Source organism: Epargyreus clarus, unplaced genomic scaffold, assembly GCF_041222505.1.
Source record: "Epargyreus clarus isolate Ecla_fem2 unplaced genomic scaffold, WU_Ecla_fem_2.2 ptg000035l, whole genome shotgun sequence".
Taxonomy (NCBI): Eukaryota; Metazoa; Arthropoda; class Insecta; order Lepidoptera; family Hesperiidae; genus Epargyreus; species Epargyreus clarus.
In genome coordinates this window covers 1,531,212-1,557,795 of record NW_027332240.1, presented here as the reverse complement: position 1 = coordinate 1,557,795, position 26,584 = coordinate 1,531,212, and the positions used below count along the sequence as shown (strand labels likewise).

Genomic DNA, 26,584 nt, shown 5'->3' with positions numbered 1-26,584 from the left:
AATAATCGAAACTTAGAATTACCAATAACTAATTATTTATCCTTTTTTCATCATAACAACAATAAAATAATCAAGTCTTTGTTTCTTAGTGAATGATAAGACGAAAAAAAAATACAGTTTACGAGCGATGCTTTATTTATTCTTCTAAATATGATTAAAATTTTAAATTACACTAGAATTTATTTTCTTTTCTCCTTTTTATTAAATAATTAGATGATTTAGAAAATATTAAATAAATATTCTGTTTACAAAATATTAAGTAATTTATACAATACGATGTAAAGCCGTAATCGATTTGTCGTAAAAATCGGTTTCTTTGGTTATCGATTTGTATGGCACATGCTTAGTGCCGCTAGATGGCATGTGTCAAAATGGGCCTATTAAATTGTGACGACTATACTTACGAGTGATTAGAAGTTTTTATGTCAAAAAGGCCTACTACGAGTACCCGTTACATAATAAAATTATTACGTTTTTTTATTATTAATTAATGATTTAGCAAACAATACTGTATTAGGCTACATTTCAAGAACTCAACTGTTTAGCCGATGCGGCAGGTTAGCGTTACGTGCAATAGGGGCGCCATTTTGTTGTCGGTGCGCGACAAAATGGCGGACAAGTTCATGCCGAAACTTACCGATCTCGTAGAATCCTTGAGGAGACATGATTACGATTATTCAAAATAATATCATTATTACAAACAAAATCGAAATAAAATTGCACAGATACAAAATCTAGGACATTCGTTGCATTTTTTAGTCTATGTAAAATTTGTTTTTTCTAAAGATCGTATCAAAACATTCTACGTTAAACACAGGCCACTATTGTATTGTTTTTAATTTCGTGAAGTTTCAATCTATCGGTGCATACATTTATTTTCAAAAAAACCTAATTTATTTGAACTATTCAAAACATCAAGTGTACACAGAAAAATACTTATGTATTTTTGTTTTTATTCTTATAATGTTTTATATAATGTGATTATTATACAATATTTAACTTGAAACATTAACCCAATGAATTAGGTTATTTATTAGTTTTATTGTATTAATTCGACGAAACTAAAACAGTCAAGAAATAGTATTTTCAAGACATTATTTAAAATCAAAAGTATTTCCACCGTGCACACATTCAAACACAAATCTAATATAATATAATATATTATTATGTACACAAACAAACTAACACCCAAACGTTCTACACAGAGAGAGAAGGAGATGGGAGTGAGAGAGAAAGCGAGACTTACCGATAGGGAGGGAGGCTGCCGAGTTGGGTATCGAGGAGGCCCCGCCGCCCGGGGACGGGGGCGCTGTTAGCGCTGAAAGAGCCTGTAAAAATAAATAAATACTATTTCAGTAAGATATTTTACCGTTGTGGGTGCTATGGTCACACAATTATTAGAAATTCGTAACCAAAAGCCCATATTGTCCATTTTTACATGTTATTAGTAAACACATTTTCTAAAATATTTTGACAAGCCAAGGGACAATATTACTTAGTGGCTAATAGTCACTCATGGATATCTGTAATTAATCCCAGATAAGATTAGATTTCTACCTGAGGTCGGCCACAGATGCGTTACTATCCCTGAGGCTTTTTAAAGAATGCCTCGAATAAATATGTCTCCCTTACCACACCTTTTAAACCGAAGTACAGCAGCGCTTAACATTGCTGTTATAATGCTGAAATCTAATATTTCTGTCTAACAACAACAGTGTTAAGCTGTGTTCTGGCTTGGAAAGTGTGGTTATGGAGACATACTTATCCGAGGCATTTTATCTTAGCCCTAAGGGTAACAACATTTTTTTTATAATATAGGAGTAGCAGACGAGCATGCATTCCATCTGATGGTAAGTGGCTGCTGCCGCCCATGGACATCTGTAATCAACCCCAGATAGGATAAGATATTCCTGCCTGGGATCGGCCACAGATGCGCCGCTACCCCTGAGGACTAAGCTGGAACGCCTCGGAAAAGTCTGTCTCCCTTACCACACCCTTCAAACCGGAACACAGCAGCGCATAACACTGCTGTTATTAGGTAGAAATAGGAGTGGCGTTGGTGCCGCCGGAGTCGAACCACAAAGGGTTCTACCACCTTCAAACTCCCCTAATTCCCCTAACTCTATTACTATTTATATTATTATTATTTATAATATAAATTTAACGTCGAACATAGATTTCTGCGTACCCGTATCGACGCGCCACTGCCGACAACTGTATACCGCATGAAGTAATTTGTTTTAAGTATTAAATATAAATATAAAAACAAAAAAAAACCTAACATCTGAAAGAATAAAACCCTCATTGGATTATTTTCGAAAGTTAATTTTCCAAACAGTTACACGTTTGTTAACCAATACGTTTCTTACCGAATCTCCATTTGGACAAATGGCGATATTTTTTTTTAATAATAGAGGATATTTGAGTATTGTGCTACCTCAATCACAAACACTTACCATATGTGAAGCGGACGGGTCGATGTGTGGCGGCGCTAGCTCTACGGAGGCACATTTGTTGTTGGTCTTCTTCTTGCGCAGGCCGAATTTGCGACGGTCTTTCTTCACGTTTGGAGAAGCGCCCTCTAGGGACACCTTGAATATACGAAACAGAGTTTAGTAATAATTCAAATCATTACAATAATTTGAATACTAATTACAATTATAAGTACATTATTGAGTAATTCAATAAAACAAGTATCTTTAAACTGTTATACTCCGCGCCAAACTGCTAGTCTGCTCCGAATATAGAAACGAGTCGCGTCGCAACAGCAAATTGCAGATATTAGCGGGACGAAGACAGCGCGGCCTCCCGGCACCCTCCGCTGCCCGCTCTCGTCCACGGGCACATAGCTGCGTTAGTGTGCCCTTACGTTACGGAGTATATGCTAACTAAACCTGCGCGCAACAACTTCAGAGCGGACTAGAAATTTGTCGCGGACTATAGAAAATGTTAAATTCTTCTTCAACTAAATTATTATTACTACCTAATTCACGTAATATTAGTCTAACAGTAAGTATAATATATTCTTATTAAGGTTTACCCATATTCTAACTACGCAAATAACAAGTTATTTTCAATTAAAATATTACGAATACACATTGATGGTTACTTTACTTTACTAAAATATCTCAATTTACTCTGTCAAATTAACTACAATATTGCCTAAGCCTATGTTCAACTTTGTTAGACATCATTTCATTCATTGTAGATACGGCGTAAATGTGTGCGTGATCCTAAATATTCAGATTTTGTATACAAATAAAAAAAAAACTAAAGATAATTTAGAAACCATTGGTAATGTATCATTTAAGTATAACCCAAGCAAAACATTAGTTATTAACCCTCCCTCCCCTTGCAAAATAAGCAAAACTATTCCTCCCCTCCAATTTTTAAGTAAACATTGTACCTAGCATCTTATTGGACTTAGAATAATAATGTAATTTGATTATTATATTATACTAGTTTTTGCCCGCGGCTTCGCCCGCGTTTAAAAGAAATTAATATAACATACTAAAACACATAAAAATGAAAATTCGTACCTTAACTTTGCTAAAGATTATCACTTTATCAAATGCATAGTTTACGATTCAATCCTTACTAATATCGATTAAAATAATCGTAATTGTAAATTGGTCCAAAAGATCGATTCTCCAATTAATCGATCTTAGATCGCCATTCCTAGTTCCCGTGGGATTTCCGGGATAAAAATTATCCTATGTCCTTTCTCGGGTCTCAGACTATCTTTGTACAAAATTTAATTAAAATCGGTTCAGTGGTTTGGGCGTGAAGAAGAGACAACCAGATAGACACAGTTACTTTCGGATTTATAATATTAGTAAGGATCATACCCTTCGGCTCTCATGTAATGAAATATATTTTCATCAACTCAATTCAACCCCTCCTGTTTTTGCGCTAACATAATATGTATTTAAATGACATCTAATGCAAACGCACACATTATTTTCTTTGCACTCAAATGAATAAAATTACATACATTATTTATATAGAAATGCTCTATATTAAAATACATTTTTAATAGACACAAGGTATACAAGTTAATATATATTTTTGTACCAAGTATAAGCCGGTAATCTTGACATATCCGAGTTTTGTTTACAGAACGTCAACTTCGACTTTATTTACTGAAAACATCTGAAAGTATATTTATTGAATAAATAATAATTAATGTTTGAATGAAAATAGTAACGTACATTTATTTAGCACTCTTTGGTACATAATCAATTAGTAGATTAGCACCATTGCAACAATTGAAGGTGGTAGGATCCTTTGTGGTTCGACTCCGGCGGCACCACCGCCACACCTATTTCTACCTAATAACAGCAGTGTTAAGCGCTGCTGTGTTCCGTTTTGAAGGGTGTGGTAAGGGAGACAGACATTTTCGGGGCGTTCCAGCTTAGTCCTCAAGGGTAACGGCGCATCTGTGACCGACCTCAGATAGGAATATCTAATCCTATCTAGGGTTGATGAAAGATGTTCATGGGCGGCAGTAGCCACTTACCATCATGTGGACTGCGTACTCGTCTGCTACTCCCATATAAAAAAAATACTCATTGTATATGGGATTTATTTGACACTTCAATGGACGGCAGTAATAGTCCGCGCCAAACTGCTAGTCCGTTCTGAAGTAGTTGCGAGCAGGTGTAGTCATACAATTTGCTATGGCGACGCGATTCATTTCTATATTCAGAGCGGACTAGCAGTTTTACACGGACTATATCACTTACCATCAGCTAAACTGCATTCTCGCTTACTACATCTATAACACAAAAACATGCTCATGCAGTTCAACTAGACGACCCGCGTGGCGAAGCCGTCACCATATCGGTCTGACGCGCAGAGGGTCTCGGGTTTGATCCCCGGCCAGACAGATATCAAAATGATTAATTTAGATATCTGTTTCTGGGGCTGGGTGTTTGTGTATTTGTCTATGTGTGTCCATGGCACCCACGACACAGGGAATCCTAGTGTGGGGCCGTGAGTGTAGAAAGTGTTTTTTTTTAACTTACATCGGTGTCATGGTGCGCTTGCTGCTGCAGCTCCAGGGCGTCCAGCAGGCGCTGCAGTTGCTGCACCGACAGCTGCGCCTGGCCCAGCTCACGGGAGGCACTCTCTAATGGACCACCGGATTCTGGAAGAATATTGTAAGGCATCGCTTATTTTATTAATAATAATAATAATATGCTTTATTATACCCATAAAAGAAATATACACAAGGAAAATTTATAATTTTAAAAATACAATAGGCGACCTTATCGCTAATCAGCGATCTCTTCCAGGCCACCTACAGGTGCGGAGTTAAAGTAACAAGAAATAGAATATTATTTTAGTGGATTCAATTTAGGCCTCTTATTATGTTACCCTACCAGCATTTCGAATGGCCTGTGACCTGGCAGACATTTTTGATTTTTGGAACGACGTTCTTGTACGCGTTTAAAAATAGTCGTTGCTTTAACAGTGAATGAGTATTTTGTCAGGAATGGGCATGATGACAGTATTGAAAAATCGAAGAATAAATGATTTACTTAAAAACAATACGTTGAAAGCATTCTCAGAAATAGCCCAGTTTTAATTAAAACTTATTAATTATATTTTCAATAAAATAAAAGTATAAAATACTGCAGTCGGCCATCTTGTCTAAAACGCTAATCGGGGCGAAATGACGTCATTTTTTGGCGTGTCACCGTATTGCTTGAACTTTTCTATGGGATATTGAAGCGTGACGTCACTCGCAGACGCCATGACACCCGTGAGCGTTTTCGCGCTTAATTCAAAATTTGTTTTTAAAAATGCTAATATTTCCGTTAATACTGAATTTATTGCCGAAATAATACGATTTTTGGAATCAGTAGACATGTTATAGAAGTGGAGTTCAAAATTTGGCATCATGCCCATTATATCCCCGAGTTTTCTAACTAGATTGCTACCATCTTTACATACATACATATAACACTAGCAGAACCCGCGGCTTCGCCCGCGTTAAAATATATGATATGACATACAAATAACTGTAATCGTAAATTTGTACTTTAAGAATTTTACCGCTATACTTTTTAGTTAAAATTGTTAAAGGGTTCATTAATATTTCATTAACGAAAGCTTTTTTTTTCGTCACTGTGTACCTAAATTGGTCAAGCTTTCTTCAGAAACATACACTAAAACTCTCATTAGTAGACTGTAATGAAACTTTCTTTAAAACATAAGTTTCATGTAGGATACAATAATTACTATTTGCACTATTCCATAGGAACCGTCCATGTTATATGGGACCTTACATACAGTGGTTCTATCCAGGGTCTCTGGCTGGGCGGTTAGAGCTCCCTTTCTTGCCGCCCGCAACTCCAGAAGTCCCCCTTTAGTCTCGTACGACAGGTGCCTGTAGTACTGTAGCCCTGTTCTAGCCCTAAATTTTAATCCAAGGTCTATGTGTCTACCACATCACCATCACTAATCCACGTATAACCACAACCATACCCCACGGCAGGCCAAAATGTTGGCACGCAGTGTGTCCAAAGTAGTTGCGATGTACCTAATTGGTATACCAAAATGTAGGCCAATTTGTATAAACTTATGCATCATCATATATGAAATTTGCACCCGTCCACGTTGTCGTGTATTTGTCTGAATATACGTTATCTGAAATTTCTGAAAAAAGATTCCTGTATACATACATATAACACTTCTTTTACCTCCTTAGTAGAATTTCAAAAACATTCCTATGTACATATGCATCAATAAATACTTTATCAGCAAGTTTCTGAAAGCTAATATTCAACACCAGCGGTCGGCAATCCGACACTCACGGGTGTTGTGTGGCCCGCGACTTTCCCTTGAGGCCCGCGGGTCTGCGCGTTACTAATAATTGGCCAAATGCAAGTCAAACCCGCACCTGGAGGGTTCCGTACAACCAAAATATTCAGTTTTTTATTTCTAGTGTTTAATATTGCAGCAGCCATTAAAGTACACACATTGTGAAAATTTGAACTGTCTACCTCTAACGGTTCAAAAGTTAGTTGGAAAAATATCGAATAGCAGTTTGTTGTATGGGTACCCGTATTTAACCCAAATAAGGGTTGATTTTCCAAAAACGATAGAATTAAAGTTCCATTATATCTTACCAGTGAGGCAATGGCTAACTTTCATAGTGCTGGCTTTCAAATCGCAAATTTTTAAAATAAGCTGTCAACCCTTATTTTACCAACTTAAGGGTTGATTTTCCAAAAATGGTGAAATAGGTGTTTTATTATTTTCTATCGAAAACCCAAATACCGATTTTCATACAGTTTACATCAAAACTGGGGGACTTTCATACAAACTAACAACCCTTATTTAACCCATATAAGGGTTGATTTTCCCATAAACGCTAGAATTAAAGTTCCACTATATCTAATCAGTAAGGCAATGACTAACTTTCGTAGTGCTGGCTTTCAAATTGGCAAATTCTAAAATAAGCTGTTAACCCTTATTTTACCAACTTAAGGGTTGATTTTCCAAAAACAATGAAATAGGTGTTTAATTATTTTCTACCAAAAAGCTAAATACAGATTTTCATAGAGATTAGATCAAAACTGGGGGATTTTCATACAGACTTACAACCCTTATTTAACCCACATAAGGGTTGATTTTCCATAAACCGTAGAATTAAAGTTCCACTATATCTAACCAGTAGAGCAATGGCTAACTTTCATAGTTCTGGCTTTCAAATTGGCAAAATTTTTAAAATAAGCTGTCAACCCTTATTTTACCAACTTAAGGGTTGATTTTCCAAAAATGGTGAAATAGGTATTTAATTATTTTTTATCGAAACCCCAAATACCGATTTTCATAGAGTTTACATCAAAACTGGGGTAATTCCATACAAACTTACAACCCTTATTTAACCCACATAGGGGTTGATTTTCCAAAAACGTTAGAACTAAAGTTCTATTATATCTAACCAGTAAAGCAATGGCTAACTTTCATAGTGCTGGCTTTCAAAATGGCAAAATTTAAAATAATCTGTCAACCCCTATTTAACCACCTTTAGGGTTGATTTTGAAAAAACTCTTAGATTAGATTCTTATTACTTTAAATCAGAAAGCTAAATACCAATTTTCATCCAGTTTGCTTTAAAACTGACGGACTTTCATATTAACTTTCAACCCCCATTTAACCCCCTTAATGGTAGAATATCAAAAAATCCGTTCTTAGTGCGCATCTACATTATAGAATGAAGCTATATTCCAAATTTCATGATTGTAGCTTCAGTAGTTTCGGCAAAACCTTGATTAATACGTTTCGAACGTGAGTATCTTTTCGCTTTTATATATATAGATGTATACGTATCATACATGTGGCCAATAAATTAATAATTAAGGTCTTACACCATTTTCCATAAAATAAATAAATATTCAAAACCAAAAGTTTATTTTAATGCTAATAAAATCGAAATTGATTTATGTAGGGGCAAATGTCGATCATGTGTATGCATGTAATATAAATGTTAATTATAACTGAAGGAAGTATGGTTGAAACTCACACATGCGGACTATACAAGGGTTGTAGATAAATCAGCTACAGCCATAGATTATTAAAGATACTTCGCCGCCTTGAAATTGAATGAAGCCACAAACGGCTTATTACTAAGTTCTTTTTTTGGAATTCTCGACAAATAAAAACATTTTAAGAGAAAATTTACCAATAAATAACTAGTACTGCGTAATTTACATAATAAATAAATAATTATTTCAAATATTTTAGGGACATTTTAGCACGGAGACGTGGCAAAACTTTTTTACACAACTATTTCAATTCTTAAAACTGGGTACATTTTCTTGTTAGGAGTGAGTAATCTTTACTTATCTATGGCTATAGCACACAATGACAGAACATAGGGAATCGATCCTTGATAGATTTTCACGATTTTTTTTTAATTTTTGGAAAGATAAAATTGCAAATTGAGCCGGTATATTCATATTAATAAATTTAACAATTATTTAGTAAATTAGTAAAAATACAAAATTTAGTTTCTAAGCCAATTAATTTATTAACTAAAATAAAAGCTCAGACCAAAAAATAAGACGACGCCTCTCGAAATGCTGCAAAACACTTACATGATGTTTGTTTAATTATATTAGCATGTTTAGCGGCATTCTATAAGATATTAAATATTTTTTAAGAGTTTAAAATCATAATACAACTAATCGACTGTTTCGAATGTCTATTTTTCATAGCATGCTATTGGCATGATTTGCATTGTCTATATCAATGTATATTACGTAGGCAGTAGTTCGTATTCAGAACTTGATTTACTTCAATACTTTGCAAGGTTAAGTCTATATTTTTTGTTTTAATATATTAATATTAATATATTCTGCCAGCTCATAGACCATAATACAGCCAATTAAAGTATACAAATCGAAAAACACTCGAATAATATATAGCTATATAGTTATCACAAAATAAAAATAAACGCACCATTTAGCTGTTTTCAAAGACTTCTTTAAAAGACTAAAACTCGTTACCAATCAATCTATAAAATTTCCACACAATAATTAATTCGAGAGGCGTTATCTTATATTTTAGTCTTAGTCGAGACTAAGTTTAGTCCATACCTATGATCCAGCCGGCCAGGCGGCCGCCGGGCGTGCCCGACACGAAGCCGGCCTGCGCGCGGACCGCCGTCGGGCTAACCAGCCCTGCGGAGACAGTGTGTGTGGGGTGACGGGGTAACTGGATATACTCCTTATACTCCGTACTGACGGGTTTATTTTGTATTTTTTGTCGATAAAATAGTGTCTGGTATTTACCTTTATTTTACATTAATTTAGTTGTAAAATAGTGTCCGGTATTCGTTTTATTTTAGTTGTAAAAATAGTGTCTGGTACCCGAATTTGGGAGATAATATATTTGTATGAATGTATGTCTTGTTGGATGTGTCTTAATTATTTGGAGTGTTATAAGCTACTTTACTTTTCTTTGAAGTTACTTATTTTGAAGAAGTCGGTATTTTTTGTTTTCATACTAATTACTTACGATAAATAAGTAAATGAAGTGTGTGTTTGTGATTGTTACATATTATAACAGGAAGCTCGTATGTTTATTAAATAGTGTAATAAACTAGTTACTGGAGATCATAAAAAATACATACAGCCCAAGACAGTATTTCTTCCAATTCAGAAATCGATAAAAAGACAATTATCGTTATTCGATATCTAAATTAAATCTACACATTAGACTATGGGGGTGCTTTTAAATAACACAGTAGTTTGTTTAGTTATTCGTAGTATTTTATTTATCAGTCTGTATGCCTTGAGTAACCTTGGAAAATACGTAATTGACTTCGATTGAACTTTACATGATATAACATACCACTTTTTAAATATAGAGTTTTGTTATACCAGACACTATTACACTAGGAGTCTATTCAATTACTTCGTCAACAGGAAATCAGGGGAAACAGACAGTGTGCAATGAGAGGAGACGGGGAATGCAACTGTGATGATATGATATGCGTAATGATAAATACTTATTGTGTAGGAAATAAAATTAGGTTTCAAAGTACCATGAAAATGGAATTAATTTACTGTACGAACACTATTCGAATAGTATATGTACGAGTCATATGAATATAATCATTAATTTATTTAAAATGTTGTTTAACTCTTATTAAAAAAAAAGAAACTTTATAAAATATTATCACAATTGCATTTCGATCCGAGTAAACAGAGCACAGAAATTGAGGGTAAATCAAAATTTTCACAGTGTAAATTGGGAAGTAAAAAGAAATATTCCACTTAATCGTGTTTTAACCAATTCCATATAGAACAGGGATTATATGCCTTCGATTTTACTGAAATATTTCTCTTTTGTTTCCGATTTTATATATTTTAGACAAGATTATGCAATCTATTGAAATTATCTAACACTATGCAATATAAAAACAGGATTACAATGTGAGTTTTACTGAAAAAATTGTTTCAAAAACTAATTTTTCATGATTTTACTTCTTCTTCTTCTACAAAAAAATTAACTATTATTTATTTCATGTTAATCTATATCTGGTACCTAAATATATTTTACTATCACTGAATTCCAACCTGAAAACATCTACCTATAGGCTAAGTAACCTCAACATGGGCTAATTCTAACTTCAACAATATCTATGATGCCCTAAAAATCTAAATAAATCTCTATACTAATATTATAATGCTAAAGATAGAGACTGAACGCTAATCTCTGGAAGTACCAGTCGGATTTTAAGATATTTTATGTCTTTGATAAGCCTTTTATTGATTGAGATTTTAGGCTATAATTTATAAAAATCAGTACTCTGAAAGAGGAGGACCAGCTTGACTTCTGAGCATAATGCGCCGCTATATACGCGGAAGATCAAAGGAAATGGTTATTCTTTTTATCCTAGTTAGAGGTGGGGAGAGTGGGGAATTCGGAACGAGGCTCTAATATATCTAAATATAATATTACTGTTGTATGATTCACAAATATGAACTACATTTGATACAAACCTAATAATAACATATATTAAAAAACTGGCTATTATAATACCTAATATATTCTACAGTTATTCAATTCAAATAGAATTTTCTGGGATAAAAAGGGAACTAACCGGAGCAATAGGAGGGATCGCTAGTGCATCTGTACAACGTTTTCAGATCATCACTCTTCTCTCGAATCTCACCGTTCAGCTCTATCATAGAGCTAGATCTTTTCAAAATCTTACTCTGGTACAGTTCGTACACATCGAAGTCCTTCCCTAAATTAGGTTTGTTTTGCTCCTCTGTTTGCGATTGGGTTGAAACTTTAAAACATGGTGATAGTAATGTTATTTCTTTTAGCAAATCTTGACGTATTTTAGTCGAATGTCCTCTATCACTCCTAAGACTTTTCATTGTAGACAATTCTTTATCTAATTTCAGTGCTAACTTATTTTCTACGTGTCTGGGTTTGATCCTGAAATTTTGTGAGCTACTGTGGCCGTCTAGAACATATTTCAGTAAAGTTGTAACACCGCAATCTTTGGTACAGATTCGTCTGTACCAATTCTGGTTCGAGATAGCCTTTTCTGCTGTGATTGAGATAGGCTCTCTCTCAGACGTGTTGCTAAACGTAGGTGTCTGTGTTGTGCTTGTGTTGTATATTGGTTTGAAGCTGTTACGGCTCTCACCTTTATATTCCAAGCATTTTTTACAATTACATTGATCGGTTTGTATATCTGTGTCAACTTGATCAACGAGCATATTAGTCGTTAATGATTTGTCACAACTTATGCTAACATCACTAGTATTAGTAGCGATTTCCTTTTGAGATTCGCAACATATCGATTTCTCGAACTGGGTTTCGTTATCATTCATTGATTTATTGTTTTCGTCATTATAAATTTTGCCCAACAGGCCTACGCCATGGGGATTGGCATTGGGATCATTTTTCAAAATTTTGTCATATTTTTTTCTTAAGCGCAAATATAAAGCGTTGATATCTTTATGAATTGTTGGTACATTTTTGGACAGGTATGTTAAATTTTCTAATAGTAACAGAAGGAATCGCTCGTCAATAACTTTAGGCGCTCGCTCAAACATTGACACTTCATCTGTAAAATCGTTAGTTGTGGTAGCGGCTGGTATATCCTTATTGTCTATAGCATCATTGCTTTGATTCTTTTTCTTTTGAAACGGACATTTCTTAAGCGAGGAAAATATGTAACACGTATCATGTTCCTCATTCAACGATTTGGTGGAATCTGATAGATCTCTAAACGCATTATTTTGAAAGCCTAAATTCAAGGAATGATCGCTATTGACTAAGCGGTAGTCTTTCGACGTCGCATCACTATCAGTTAAGTATGGTTTTAGATCAAAATCCTTACACATATCAAAGTCGTAAGCAATAGACGATTTTTCGTCGGTTTTACCACAAAAGTATTTATTCGAATTAGGATTGTTAGGTGAGAGCGGTATCCAATCGGAACGTTTTTCATTCAATGTTTTAGGGTTATCAGAAAATTTTAACTGCAAATGACTAGATTTAGTTTCTTTAGGGTTGACAAATTTCTCTTTTAATTTTATCGTGATTGATGTAATTTCTTTCACATTAGGGTTACTTATCATTGACACGTGTTCTAAGTTGTAATTTGAAAGGTCAATTACCATTGAATTCTTATGTGTGACTTTTTCCAATTCATCTGTCGTGTAATCAGTGTCGTCTGCTTTTGTGTTGTGTTTTTTATCTTTATCTTTCACTTCCTTATTTCCATTACAGAATATCGCAGTTATATTATCGATAATACTTTTTAAGTACAATTGTCCTGGATCTATCTCTTGCTTATCATGTTTAGCTGTATCTCTGTCAATGTGTTCTCTAGTCGTGATGCCTATGGAGGCTTTCTTTTGAATGGACTCTGTTTGAACGTCACATTCAGGGCCAGAATCGATTTTAGAATTGTCTGAGGATTCTGAACTGCTATTCGAAGTTTTACTGTCGTGAAGCAGATCTAAGTACGCACTTAGGAAATCTTTTGCAATGTCTAGAGGCAATGAAGTTTCACTTATCAGACGATTGATTGTGTCTTGTATTTTCGGAAGCTCAGATGAGGAATTAGAAGTATCCACGTTTGAATTATCATCAGATTTCCCGTGAACGGTTTTTTGTGACATTTTCTCTAGATTATCAATTAAAGTTTTGGTCATTTTAATGTCTTTTTCTATGCTTTTACTTCTTGCAGTCTCACAGATATAGACGGTATTTTTGAGAATTCGTTCCAGTTCTTGTATCCGGCGTTCCTTTTCAGAGCTGTCGTTAATCTCAGGGCTCCGAGATCTATTTGAGGTGCCTTTCTTATTCATGATACCAACTAGTATTCTAGAAATATCTGTATTTACAATATCACTTATTCCGTGGAATTGAGTATGTTTATTAACATTACCTATACAAAAGCTTGAAGTGTTTTGATCTTTCGTGAAATGTTGGTTGGACTGTCTGTCAATAGCCTTAACTCTCCTCACTGCTTCCCTCACACATTCTAATGAAGTATTCTTTAACCAATACTCTAATAAGCACTTGAACAAAGCTATCACTGGGTGGGCATCTTTATGTGTTATTTTCGAATCGTACAACTCCTTCACGACTTGGTTTATGCAGGTTTTAACGTTGACATTTTTACTTGCACTAGAATTTTCAATTTTCTCAAATATACACGTCATTAGTTTCTCCGTTATCCTATCTAGGTCTGAAGTTGTTACGTTTTCTTTAAAAGCTTTTGTATTATGTGCGACTTCAGCTTGTATTTCCATATGTTTTTGTGACACAATATTACATACCACACTTTGATCATTCTTACTGGTTGTCAGGCTGTCTTTAGTTATTTTATTACTATAGTTTCCTAACAGCATATACGTATTAAAGGGTTTTTTGAGTGGCGGTTCGCTCGACATGTTCCTATATTTAACTAAATTGGTAGACTTTTTACTTTTCCTCATTGGTGACTGGTCTATTTTGTGTGGTACGTTGTACGTGGAGAAACAGTACGTTGCTAGCGGCTCTGTTTTATTACATAACGAAAGAGTTCCTCTCTCACTATTGTGAACCACAATATTAGCTTCGAAAGAATTTGTTACATTCTGTAGTTCTTTAACCTTATTGGGCACATCTTTATAATTTGGCGTGTTGATGTAATATTCGCATAGTATAGACGACTGTAGTCCAGGCGATCGTAAACTAAGCTCTAGATCTGTGCTATGCGTCTGTTTTTCAGCATCCGTTGTATTTAGCGATAAAATAGGCGATTTACTATCTATTTCATCATTAAAATCTTCCGTTACATGTATGAGACTAACATTATCGTCTTTATCATTATCTCCGAGCAATTTAACATCAAAACTGTCATTGAGTTCATCAAATTGCATCGGTAACAACTTACTACTTGTGTTAGTACACGGCCAGTCGTTTAACGTAAATGCGTTCTTATTATCATGGGAAGATCTAAATTCGCAAGCCAGGTTTATTGGCGCGGTAGGAGGGATGTAGGTTAAGGGTAAGGTGATGTTTTGAATCTTATCATACGAGCTTAAGGTAGAAATTTCATCGCCAGGACTCGCTGTACCTTAAGGGATATAAATGATTATTCTAAATATCGAAAATAGATACAATTTGCGCAAATCTAAGCCTATGTGTAAGTTTGTAGGAAGAATAATATTTAGTGACGACTTACTAACGCCGTTATTAATAACCAATCTTTTCTATGCCTACAAAAGATTAACATTTAACAATTTCTTCATAGACATTGCCAAAGTTCTCCAATTTTTACCTCCTGAAGGTTAAAATTTGATAATGTATGAAGAAATTGTCAAATTGATCTTTGGTAGACAAGACATTGGATAGATTCATTGTTGATAATGGGCATAAATGTATAAATATAACTATTGTCATTAATCCAATTCACAAAACCTATTTAAAAAAGCCAGTTTTTGTAAACTTTATTTCTATAAAACTTTTTATCTCTAGCAAGACTAAAAAAAGAAAACATGCTATATTCTGAACATAATCTAATTTGAAAGGGGGCAAACTCAAGCTCATTATTTTTTAAGACTAAAATAACAAGGGGAATAACACACGCAAACGAATTATTAGGAAAATATATGTGTGCGTGTATGTGTGCATGTGTGTTTACTTACGTGATGACGTGTCTGTCGGTGGTAAGTCTTCGAGTGGTGCGTGAATCTTAGGAACGGACTCTCGGGCACCGAAAGTCAACAGGTGTTGGCGGTATAACCTATAAAATAAAAACAAAAACTTTAATTATATAACTCATATTATAAAGCTTTTAAAACACCTATGTGTCATCATATAACATGTTGTAGGTGATCATGGGCGACAGCAACTGTTAATAATTTCGTAAACTGTATATAATTTCATAAAAATAGTCACGTGACTTAGGTCGTAGTGGTAGCATAGGTAAACGCTCTATTTAAACATTTATTTATTTTACTTCATAAGGTGTGTTAAATTAGTAAGTGGCCAGAGCCTCCTTTTAAGCACGCAGTGCCTGTATTAGGAGCCTCCGCTCTTCCGAGAACAATATAAACTTATGAAATACAGTACAAGGATTATTTTCAGCTAATTTATCTAATTTTACAGTAATTAATAACATAAGTATGTATTCTTGCCTATTATTGCGAGTGTATGTGTTACAATGTCTATTGCTGTTACAACTTTGGTACATGTGTAGCACACGTGAGTACATTATGTATTATGTATTTAGTCAACGATTTTGACTTTGTCCTGTATTATCAACTTAACAACGAATGCGTCGAACCTCGTACGTACCAGTACTATAGTATATTATCGAACGAATTCCGTCGCACAAGCAACAAACGAGCGATTTTAATCGCGCGAGCAACTCACCGGTGCGCCTTGAGCACGCTGAGCCACGTGCGGAACACGTCCGGCGTTTTAGCACGCAGGTGGTATATGAACTCATCCGCGTCGATGTCGATGCGACGTCTTCGGGCCTTCGCGGATATCACCGAGAGCCCGACGTCCACGGAGCCGTGCAACCGGCCGCGGGCGACATCTGTCGGCGATCGAGCGTAGACTAGGATACCGCCGTCGACTACGAAGAAACGCTGAAAAAAGAGTTCCTTTGATTTAAAAGATAGATAACACATTGAAAGATTATCTTGTAGATATTGAATTGAAAGTCAACGCAATTACGATCTAGCGGGGAGGTATCACCGCCACATATCTAGCTTCTGGATGCTGATGACTTACATATGAGCCTATTACCTTAGTCTTCAGGAGTGGAATGCAACTGTGATCAGGTAGAACTGAATCTAAATAAAAACTTATTTGCTACTTCAATCTTAAAAAAAAATCACGAAACTTTAGAAACATTCGTTTAAGGAAATACGTAGAACATACATATTACATAAGGGCATATATAACATCATTTAACAGTGTTGATTTTAAATTGAAAACAACAAAAATACAACATAAATTATTTTACACATAAACAATTAAAATCGACATACCTTGTGCCACCCCTTGAGCGGCCATTTTCTTTTCTTATGCAAGTACCCGTTGAACACTTCGGGCCGCTTGTCGAAGCGCTGTCCGTCCTTCAGGCCTTCTAGCACCTCCCATTCACTCCCGCGACGACGACTGGAAATAAAAAAAAAACATTTAAATATTAAGCCTTACGCTGTTTGTCCACCAACCACCCATACCGAGCCGATACCGATAATTAATGACGGCGCCGAAGTACCTTACATACATTTACTATAGTAGATTGTCCACCGAACGACTGTCACCCGAGCACCGTCATCCCGGCTGCCGATATTCCGAGTAGATCGGCGTGACCGCTAGATCGGCACCGATTTTTTGGAGGGCCGATGTGCCGGCAATGTAAAGCACATTGGAACTTGTCCATACACAGCCGTCACACGAGTGACAGCTGGAACAAAATAAACCGCCGATATCGGTCGTAGTGGACAAACTATCGCCGTTACGACATAATTAAAATCGGCCCGAAATAATCTTGTTCTCGGTATCGGCTCAGTGACGGTGCAGTATACAAACAGCCTTAGGACGTTTTTACTATCATCCCTAAGAAAATAGGCTTTGAAGTTTTCATTTAAATTAGGATGAAATTGATGATTTGTTTTCCAATCCTGCGATTTTTAAGACTGAGATTAATACTAAGATTAATACCTGACTGCCTCGTCACAGTATTAGCTATTTAATTCTGTTAATGCTAAGGCTACTCATTATTACAGTAATGTCTACCTTCTAGACTCTCTCGCAGCGGCTGAATGAATTTGCTTTGAATTTGCTCCTGACTTGCCATTGTCCTTATCATCGACACTGTCACCATTAAGACGAGGCTGTGTCATTTGCAATATCAGCAATCCACTTCCTTCTCCACAGCTTATCTTCTTACTTAGTCTGAATCCTATTGCGCTCGACGCAGTGCCGCAGCATAACCAGGGACACCCACCCTGACGTCACTCCCCTGCTGTGTACAGTACCCACCTCCTGGACTTGCCCCGCGGCGGCGGCTGCGGCGCCGGGCGGACCGCGCGGTCGCCGCTGTCGGCGGACAGCGAGGCGGTCTCCCCCGAGCAGTCCGAGTGCGGCACCGTGACGTCACTCCCCCGCTGTGTACAGTACCCACCTCCTGGACTTGCCCCGCGGCGGCGGCTGCGGCGCCGGGCGGACCGCGCGGTCGCCGCTGTCGGCGGACAGCGAGGCGGTCTCCCCCGAGCAGTCCGAGTGCGGCACCGTGACGTCACTCCCCCGCTGTGTACAGTACCCACCTCCTGGACTTGCCCCGCGGCGGCGGCTGCGGCGCCGGGCGGACCGCGCGGTCGCCGCTGTCCGCGGACAGCGAGGCGGTCTCCCCCGAGCAGTCAGAGTCCGAAGGCGCCCGACGCAGCGCCGCCGCACGACCGGCGGCGCCTCGGCGACGCTCACCTGAAATACAATCATTATTTTATGTATTTGGAAGTGTCGTGAGAGGGAGTAGAATCCGCGCCAAACTGCTAGTCCGCTCTGAATATAGAAACGAGTCGCGTCGCAACAGTGAATTGTAGATATTAGCGGGACAAAGACAGCGCGGGATCCCCCGGCACCCACCGCTGCCCGCTCTCGCCCGCGGGTACATAGCGCAGTCAGTGTGCCCTTATGTTGCTACGGAGTATATGCTTGTAGTTGTGTTCGACCGCATTGGCTCTTTTACTACACTTGCGCGCAAAAACTTCAGAGCGGACTGTACTGGCGAAACGATTTTTGTATTGGAAACGGTTACGCACTAGATTTGCGAGGACTAAGTTTAAACACCTCGTGTATATCTTCCTTACTACATCGTTCCTACCAAACCAAAACATGGTGGAGTTAAATCACAAAGCGTTATATCACCCAAAAACCTCATTCTTTCACTTAAATATTAAATTATTAACATAAATTACATTATCCTGTTCTCCTTCTGAAAGCGGTTTAAATCCATCGCGTTGGCCAAGTGCGAATTGGTTGACTTAATACACTTTTGAGAAATTTTTAAAGGTCTTAGAAGGCCTTAGAACTTTTTTAAAGGTCCTTACTCCTCCTCCTAATTACTTCCTCAAGTTGTTTTCCTTCATCGTTATAGCAAATGATTACTAATTTCTAAACCGCTCACAACTTTGAAAAATCAGAAGTGCCTTGGGTTTGAACCTCGGACCTCCCGATCTATGCCTGAATGTATTACAAATGTGTAACACATTAACACGTATATTGTTTCGAGCATTACATCACAACGGTGCGTTAACTCAAGGTTACATGACTAATAACGTTTCGGTTATTGATAAAGAGTTTTGCTACTATTAAACTTATTACTTTTTATAGGAATTCGTGTTGAACATTACCGCAGTGCGGTTTTCAAGGCTAAGTTTTTTTATAATGTAATGTAATGTAGGAGTAGCAGACGAGCATGCAGTCCGCCTGTTGGTAAGTGGCTACTGCCGCCCATAGCCATATTATATCAATCCCAGATAGGATTAGATTTTTCTACTATTAGGTGCACCGCTACTCCTGAGGACTAAGCTGGAACGCTTCGGAGAAGTATGTCTCCCTTATCACACCCTTCAAACCAGAACACAGCAGAGTTTAACACTGCTGTTATGAGGCAGAAATATGTGTGGAGGTGGTGTCGCTGGAGTCGAACTATTAAGGGTTCTACCACCTTCAACCGCATGTGTGTATATAATGAAAACGAATATAGTTTTGAGCATAACATCACAACGGTGCGTTAGTTCAAGGTATAGTCCGCGCCACACTGCTAGTCCGTTCTGAGATGTTGCGAGCAGGTGTAGTCATACAATTTGCTATGGTGATGCGATCATTTCTATATTCAGAGCGGACTAGCAGCTTTACGCGGACTATAACATGACTAATAACGTTTAGGTTATTGATAAAGAGTTCTGCCACTATTAAACTTATTAGTTCTTATAGAGGGAATTCGTGTTGAGCATTACATTACCGCAGTGCGGTTCTCAAGGCTAGGTCACCGTGTTTAGGTTAATGATGTACAAGTTTTAGAACTTTTTGATGTGTAGTCTTTCGTTTGTGTATTCATTGAGCCACATTAATGAGATACATAATAACATATTGAGCAACATTAATGAGATAAATAATAACATAGTGAGCTACATTAATGAGATAAATAATAACATAGTGAGCTACATTAATGAGATACATAAGAAACGTATCATATTATGTACCATGTACACAACCACACACACACACACTCCTCCCATGGTACACACAACGTACCATCGGAGTGCATAATTATATTTCGTTTTATATTTGGATCCAATGATAAGACAGACGGGCTACGTGATGGAAAGTAGTTCGTGTCGCCTATGGACATTTGCAACACCAGAAGAGTCGCCAATGCATCGCCGGCTTTGAAAACAGCTGTTTTTGTACTTCGCTTGTTAAAGCCCCATAGCATGGGGCAACATAAAGTGAGCTTTATTCGTCACATTGTCTGGACGGTATGCGACCACACATACCGCCGTCTTTTCTGGGGTCGCTGGCCGGGAGGTTCGTGCTTGCACGTTATCAACCCTGCAAGCCCCTTTTAGTCGCATCTTACGACGGGTAGGGGATACCGTAGTCCTGTAAGCCCTATTCTGATCCCGGAACTATAGGGACAAATTTATTCATAGTTCATACCTAGTACGGATGTAACTCAGATGTAATTGTCTAAGCTAATTCTATTCGTTTATGTAATGTTACACAGCAAGATCAGTCCAGCTAAAGATCTGGCCTTCGTTTAAGCTATAAAGCTAACGATATGCTTCTCTAGAACAATGGCGAATATAACACGACATGAATTGAGTTACGTGTACAAAATGTATGATTTGTTCCTGTATCGATACTGAGCTAATATGAATATTTACTATTATAATAACAACTAGTAAAGAAGTCACGATAGGTATAATCTGCTACAACTCATCATGATGGGCAAGGTGTAAGGGAAGAGGCGCGCTGGGAGCCGGAAAAAGTCGTGGTTGAGAAACATCAGGGAGTGAACAGTACCCTTACCATGAGTTTTTACGTTTTAACAAATATGACTGTTTTGGTATTTGTTTACGTATTGGCCCATACTATGTATTTCCAAGTTATGATATAATCCGCTAGGGGCGCTGATTGGAAATTGTATGGGCAAATACGTAAACAAATACCAAAACAGTCATATTTGTCAAAACGTAAAAACTCATGGTAAGGTTACAGGCATCACCTCTGTCGAACAACTGTTTCTCCTGGCCGTGGACAGAGGTTCAAGAAACTAACGACCAACCTTCAGTAGTGAAGAGGCACAAGAAGTAAAGTAATAATTACTAGTAGAAAAAAAAATGTGATATGAAAAGTAAAGTATCCTATGTCACTCATACACTAGACAAATCCACCGACACCTCATAAGTTAAAATTCGTCAAGTCGTTTGGGCTGCAGCGTGCCAAAAAATGAGACATACATACATACGCTCGAATAACATTACCCTCCGGATGGAGGAAAAATCTTTAGGCAATGAACGTCCGCTAGGATGCGACTTGGTGTTCGGGATTCCCGTTTTTATGTGTCATATTTTAGGAGTAAAATTTACCCTATGTGACTTTTGTATGATTTTAGGTAAATTAGTCACGTCGAAAAATGTACAGCCTATATGGTTTAATGCTCTAGCGGCTTAAAAGGGGCGGTCCGCCCCGAGCTTCCGATCCTGGAGAGCCTTCAAACACAGTTGCTAAAAAAGGTATGAAACCAAACAACCTATGAAATGTGTATCAGTCAGCGAAAAAAAAGGTGACGGAATCACAGGCGAACTTTTACACTGGGGGCCTCCATTCCACTTTCCGCCCCGGGCCTCCGACGACCTTAGTCCGCCACTGATAAAATGCTTTGTGAATCCGTGTTTCCTGCGGTGAGCAGTGTAAAGTTTATTAGAACCAAATTAATATGAAAAAAATTGCTTCTTTAGCCCTCAGGGGTAACAAAGCATCTTTAACTGAGCTCAAACAGAACTCCTGTCTTATACCATGACGGGAACGAGCACATAACAAAAAAATCAAAGGTATGTGAAGTCTACCAATACGCACTTGACCAGCGCGGTGAACTATGGTCAAATCCTTCTCATTTTGAGAGGAGACGCGTGCCCAGCAGTGGGACGATAATGGGATGATGATGAGCACATAACTGTGACATAACATTAGATAAACAAAACAAAACATTTGATAACAAAACTCCGCCAAATATAGCGGTTTCGCGGTTTCCAATATTCCGAGCTGACACATACACGTGATTTATTACTGACACGTGACCATGAGACCGCCATATTTCTTTCAAACTTTACCTCACATAATCAGATACCATTTTTATAAAAAGTGTACTTGACATAACCCGCTAGTTATTATAAAAACAAAAAATCCGACTTAAGGCTTAAGAATAATTAAATAAAAAGGGAAGTAATGTAGTCAATGTGCCTCATATAATTTAGATATATTCAACGACACCTTGAATGACATTACCATCCAAAGTTTGAAAATTCAAACGATCTCATGTTAAAATGCGTCAAGACTCAAGAAATTTAAGCTTAAAGGCGTGCACAAAAACGAGACATACAAACGCTCGAAGAACATTACCTCCCAAAGTTTGGAACAACTACATCTCATGTTAGAATGCGTCAACATAGGCTGTAGAACATGTAAAAGAACGAGAGTCGAGACATACATACGCTGGATTAACATTACCTTCCGAAGTTGTAAAAAAGCGTAGGTACTCACGTTTACTTTCAACGCGCGTGGGCTCAGTGGCGGCATTCTTCACCCCACCCTGGTTCGACATCGTGCTGCTACAACCGCCGAGCAGCCATCTTACCTCGCCTGCAAATTAATAAACATTTTACATTTTTTAATATAGTATAGGAGTAGCAGATGGGCATGCAGTCCACCCGATGGTGAGTGGCTACTCCCGCCCATGGACATCTGTAACCAACCCCAGATAGGATTTGATATTCCTACCTGAGGTCGGCCACAGATGCGCCGCTACTCCTGACTGATCTGGAACGCCTCGGAAAAGTATTTCTCCCTTATCACACTGTTCAAACTAGAACACAGCATGCGCTTAACACTGCTGTTATTAGGCAGAAATAGGTTACATTTCGAATGGTGATAGATAACCGGGGCGTTACCACCGTCACGCACATTTATAACGTCAAGCCATTCTTTGAATTGATTTGAAATTGATTTGATTGATTTGAATTGATTTTTTGATTTAATTTGAAGGTGGTAGAACCCTTTGTGGTTCGACTCCGGCGGCACCACCGCCACACCTATTTCTACCTAATAACAGCAGTGTTAAGCGCTGCTGTGTTCCGGTTTGAAGGGTGTGGTAAGGGAGACAGACTTTTCCGAGGCGTTTCAGCTTAGTCCTCAGGGGTAGCGGCGCATCTGTGGCCGACCTCAGGTAGGAATATCTAATCCTATCTGGGGTTGATTACAGATGTCCATGGGCGGCAGTAGCCACTTACCATCAGGTGGACTGCATGCTCGTCTGCTACTCTTATATTATAAAAAAAAAAAATCTGCGTATCCTACGAAGTTTTTGCATGCCGTCTGACTCACATATGTGGCGACCAACTTAGTCCTCAGTTCTGTGGCAGTGCATCTGTGATCGGTTTCAGGTAGAACCTCTTTACTGTGGAGTTGATTACAGCTATCTTTGGGGGGCAGTCAGTTGGAGTGCAGAATTCATAAAATACGGAACCGTAAAAAGTAATAATTATGTTTTAGGGTACCGTACGAAAAAAGCACATAACTGCCCCCTTATGGGAACACTATCTGTCTGTCAAGGCCAATTTGCTTCGAAAATATTGAACTAAATTAATGTTGAAATTTAGTACTCATATGCATTTTTCTTTAATACATGCATAACATCGAAAAATACTTAAAATCAACACAAACTGAATATTAAAATGCATACATCATCTCTGTTATATTACCGAAAGGTTATATTTATAACACATAAAGAATAATGTATGTTTCATAGCAATTAGTTACTATTCAGTATTCTATAGACAACAGTTCAATACGGTAGCGTTAATTGTAGAGGTCAATTAGTTTCAATGCTACATTTTCCACTTGTATTTTATTCCGAGATTTCCTTGATTGTCAATTGTTATATATTGTTGCCTGCAATGAATCTCAACATGGACAAAGTGCTATGGACATATAACAAAAAATCTTTACATTAAATAATATTTAATTTCTATGTTAATATATTAATTATTTGTAAGAAGTCCTATTTTTAACAGACTTCAAAAAGGAGGTGGTTCTCAATTAGGCTGGTATTTTTTTTTATGTATGTACACGAATTACTCCGCCGTTAGTGGACCGATTTTAATCATTCTTTTTTGTCGTTTGTCATAGTCGGGTACTGGGGTACTATCGTAGTCCAATATGAGCAATTGGATACGCTGTTTACGCCGCTATCAATCGAAATGTATTTAGCGCCGACTTCAGAACTATGTACTAAACCAACATTTATTTGAATTATTTTTTACTTTGTAGTGACATAGAAGTCTGTTATATTTTTTGTTAATTTTTTTTTCACACTTTTTAGTGTTGACATACTAACGTTTATATATATATATAGAGATTTTTTTTTCTTCTTACACTAGTAGTACATTTTAGGTATTTTTAGCGTTTAGTCTTTTTTTTTCAGGGTTCCGTACCCAAAGGGTAAACCTAATCGAGACCCTGTTACTAAGTCTCCAATGTCTGTCTTGAATCGTAACCGTAACAGATATTCAATTGATTTTTTATTGAATGCATATAGGACACAATGTCCTAGGTCTTGCGTCTATACCCCACAACAAATGTTAAATATAAATAAAGGGGACCTCATACAAGACAAGGTTTTCGGTTAATCTACATAATCATAAAAGGTAGACTTTTAATTGTCATAGTGCACTTACTTCCACAGCTAATATAAGAAATATTTATTAAATAAAAACTATAACAGATACTAAAATCTGTCTGCGAGTTTGTCTTGTACTTGACTGATTCTGAGGCGCCATATGACCACACATATCACTATATAACTGCATCAATAACTTCTTCGACGATTTCCACTAAAACAGCGTGAACTTAATCTTTTCAATAATGGAGGCAACATTGTATCTGGTTTTCAATGGCTCACGAGTCGGTAAACCTCGCATCTTAAATACAAGGAACCCGCATCTAAAATACAAGGAACAAACATAATCTTTCTACACATGTTACTCGTCTCCACAAAATAAGTAACTCTTTTATAGGTCAATGTATACGTTTTTATAATAAACTTCCCTCCGAAATCAGAAATTTGTCAATTAATAAATTTAAAGCCATAATGAAAATCAAACTTAGTGGTAAAGCTTATTATAAAATTTCTGATTATTACATTTCAAAGCGTAGCGTATCTTGCTGAACAAACTTCTTTTTTAACCGACTTCAAAAAGGAGGTGGTTATCAATTCGGCCGGTATCTTTTTTTTTTCTATGTATGTACACGAATTACTCCGCCGTTAGTGGACCAATTTTAATAATTCTTTTTTTATTGTGTAGAGACGAGCTGGAAGTTGGTCCAATTTAAATATGGTTAGGATCCATCAATGGGTTCTGGAGAAAATGAGGGGAACTCCTCCACCCATGTAAATATAACAGCCATAACTTCACCGTTTATGAACCTATTTTAATGCCTTTAATTTCGTGTGTGTACAATTGCTACAAGTTGGTCCCATTTAAATATGATGAGGATCAGAGTGGGTTGTGGAGACATATATATTTTGTCCTCCTCAACCGATGGGTATAAATGAGTTTTGTTTGAAGATATTTGGTGTAGGTTTTAATGAAATTGCAAAGCCAGTTCATCATTGACTATTTAGTCAGGTTAGGTTGGAACACATAAGACAATATAAAACTAAGCGAGCAGGGCGCCGTAGCGCCCCGCGAGCGGGCGGTTCCAATCAATGTTAATTTAGACCTTACCTTAATTCATGATCACGTCTATATAATTTTATATTGTATTAATATAAATGTTATTATGTCATCACTAAAAGGGTTAAAAAAAATTTAATAAAAAATACAACCTCATATTAGACACGCTGTTTACATCGTTATCCAACGAAATATATTGAGCGCCGACTTCAGAAATATGTACTAAACCAACATTTATTTGAATTATTTTTTACTTTGTAGTGACATAGAAGTCGGTTGTATTTTTTGTTATTTTTTTTTTAGATAAATGTAAAGCAAGATGCTGGAGCTAATGCTTTATTAATTATATGTAAAAATGATGGCATTAAAAAAAGATAATAATTATTATTAAAAAAAAAAGCACACCCACTGATAGACTACAGGCCCATGTTGAAAAAATTATGGGTCATTCGAACCACCAGGTGACCTATCTAGAACGATATAAGAGCATAAAATAATAAGATTCAGTACTATGCCGTCACTTGTAAGCTGTCCAACTGAGTGCAGATGAGAATTCAAAAGTACAG

At 37.0% G+C, this 26,584-nt stretch overlaps 2 protein-coding genes across 2 annotated transcripts in view; both read right to left on the bottom strand.

The window, feature by feature from the left end:
- Positions 1 to 26,584, bottom strand: part of LOC140756551 (oxysterol-binding protein-related protein 3-like) — a 58,858-nt gene that overhangs the window by 19,065 nt on the left and 13,209 nt on the right. The window contains exons 2-10 of the mRNA XM_073092074.1: positions 22,828 to 22,926; positions 18,324 to 18,480; positions 17,040 to 17,169; positions 16,414 to 16,634; positions 15,684 to 15,781; positions 9,612 to 9,695; positions 5,028 to 5,149; positions 2,457 to 2,591; positions 1,247 to 1,328 (exon numbers count right to left, since the gene is read on the bottom strand). Of these exons, the coding sequence (XP_072948175.1) occupies positions 1,247 to 1,328; positions 2,457 to 2,591; positions 5,028 to 5,149; positions 9,612 to 9,695; positions 15,684 to 15,781; positions 16,414 to 16,634; positions 17,040 to 17,169; positions 18,324 to 18,480; positions 22,828 to 22,888 (1,090 nt within the window). The 5' untranslated portion in view covers positions 22,889 to 22,926. The remainder of the gene's footprint in view (positions 1 to 1,246; positions 1,329 to 2,456; positions 2,592 to 5,027; positions 5,150 to 9,611; positions 9,696 to 15,683; positions 15,782 to 16,413; positions 16,635 to 17,039; positions 17,170 to 18,323; positions 18,481 to 22,827; positions 22,927 to 26,584) is intronic.
- Positions 11,619 to 14,980, bottom strand: LOC140756686 (uncharacterized). The gene has a single exon (XM_073092244.1). It carries the CDS (start codon positions 14,913 to 14,915, stop codon positions 11,619 to 11,621), a length of 3,297 nt encoding a protein of 1,098 aa, XP_072948345.1. The 5' UTR covers positions 14,916 to 14,980.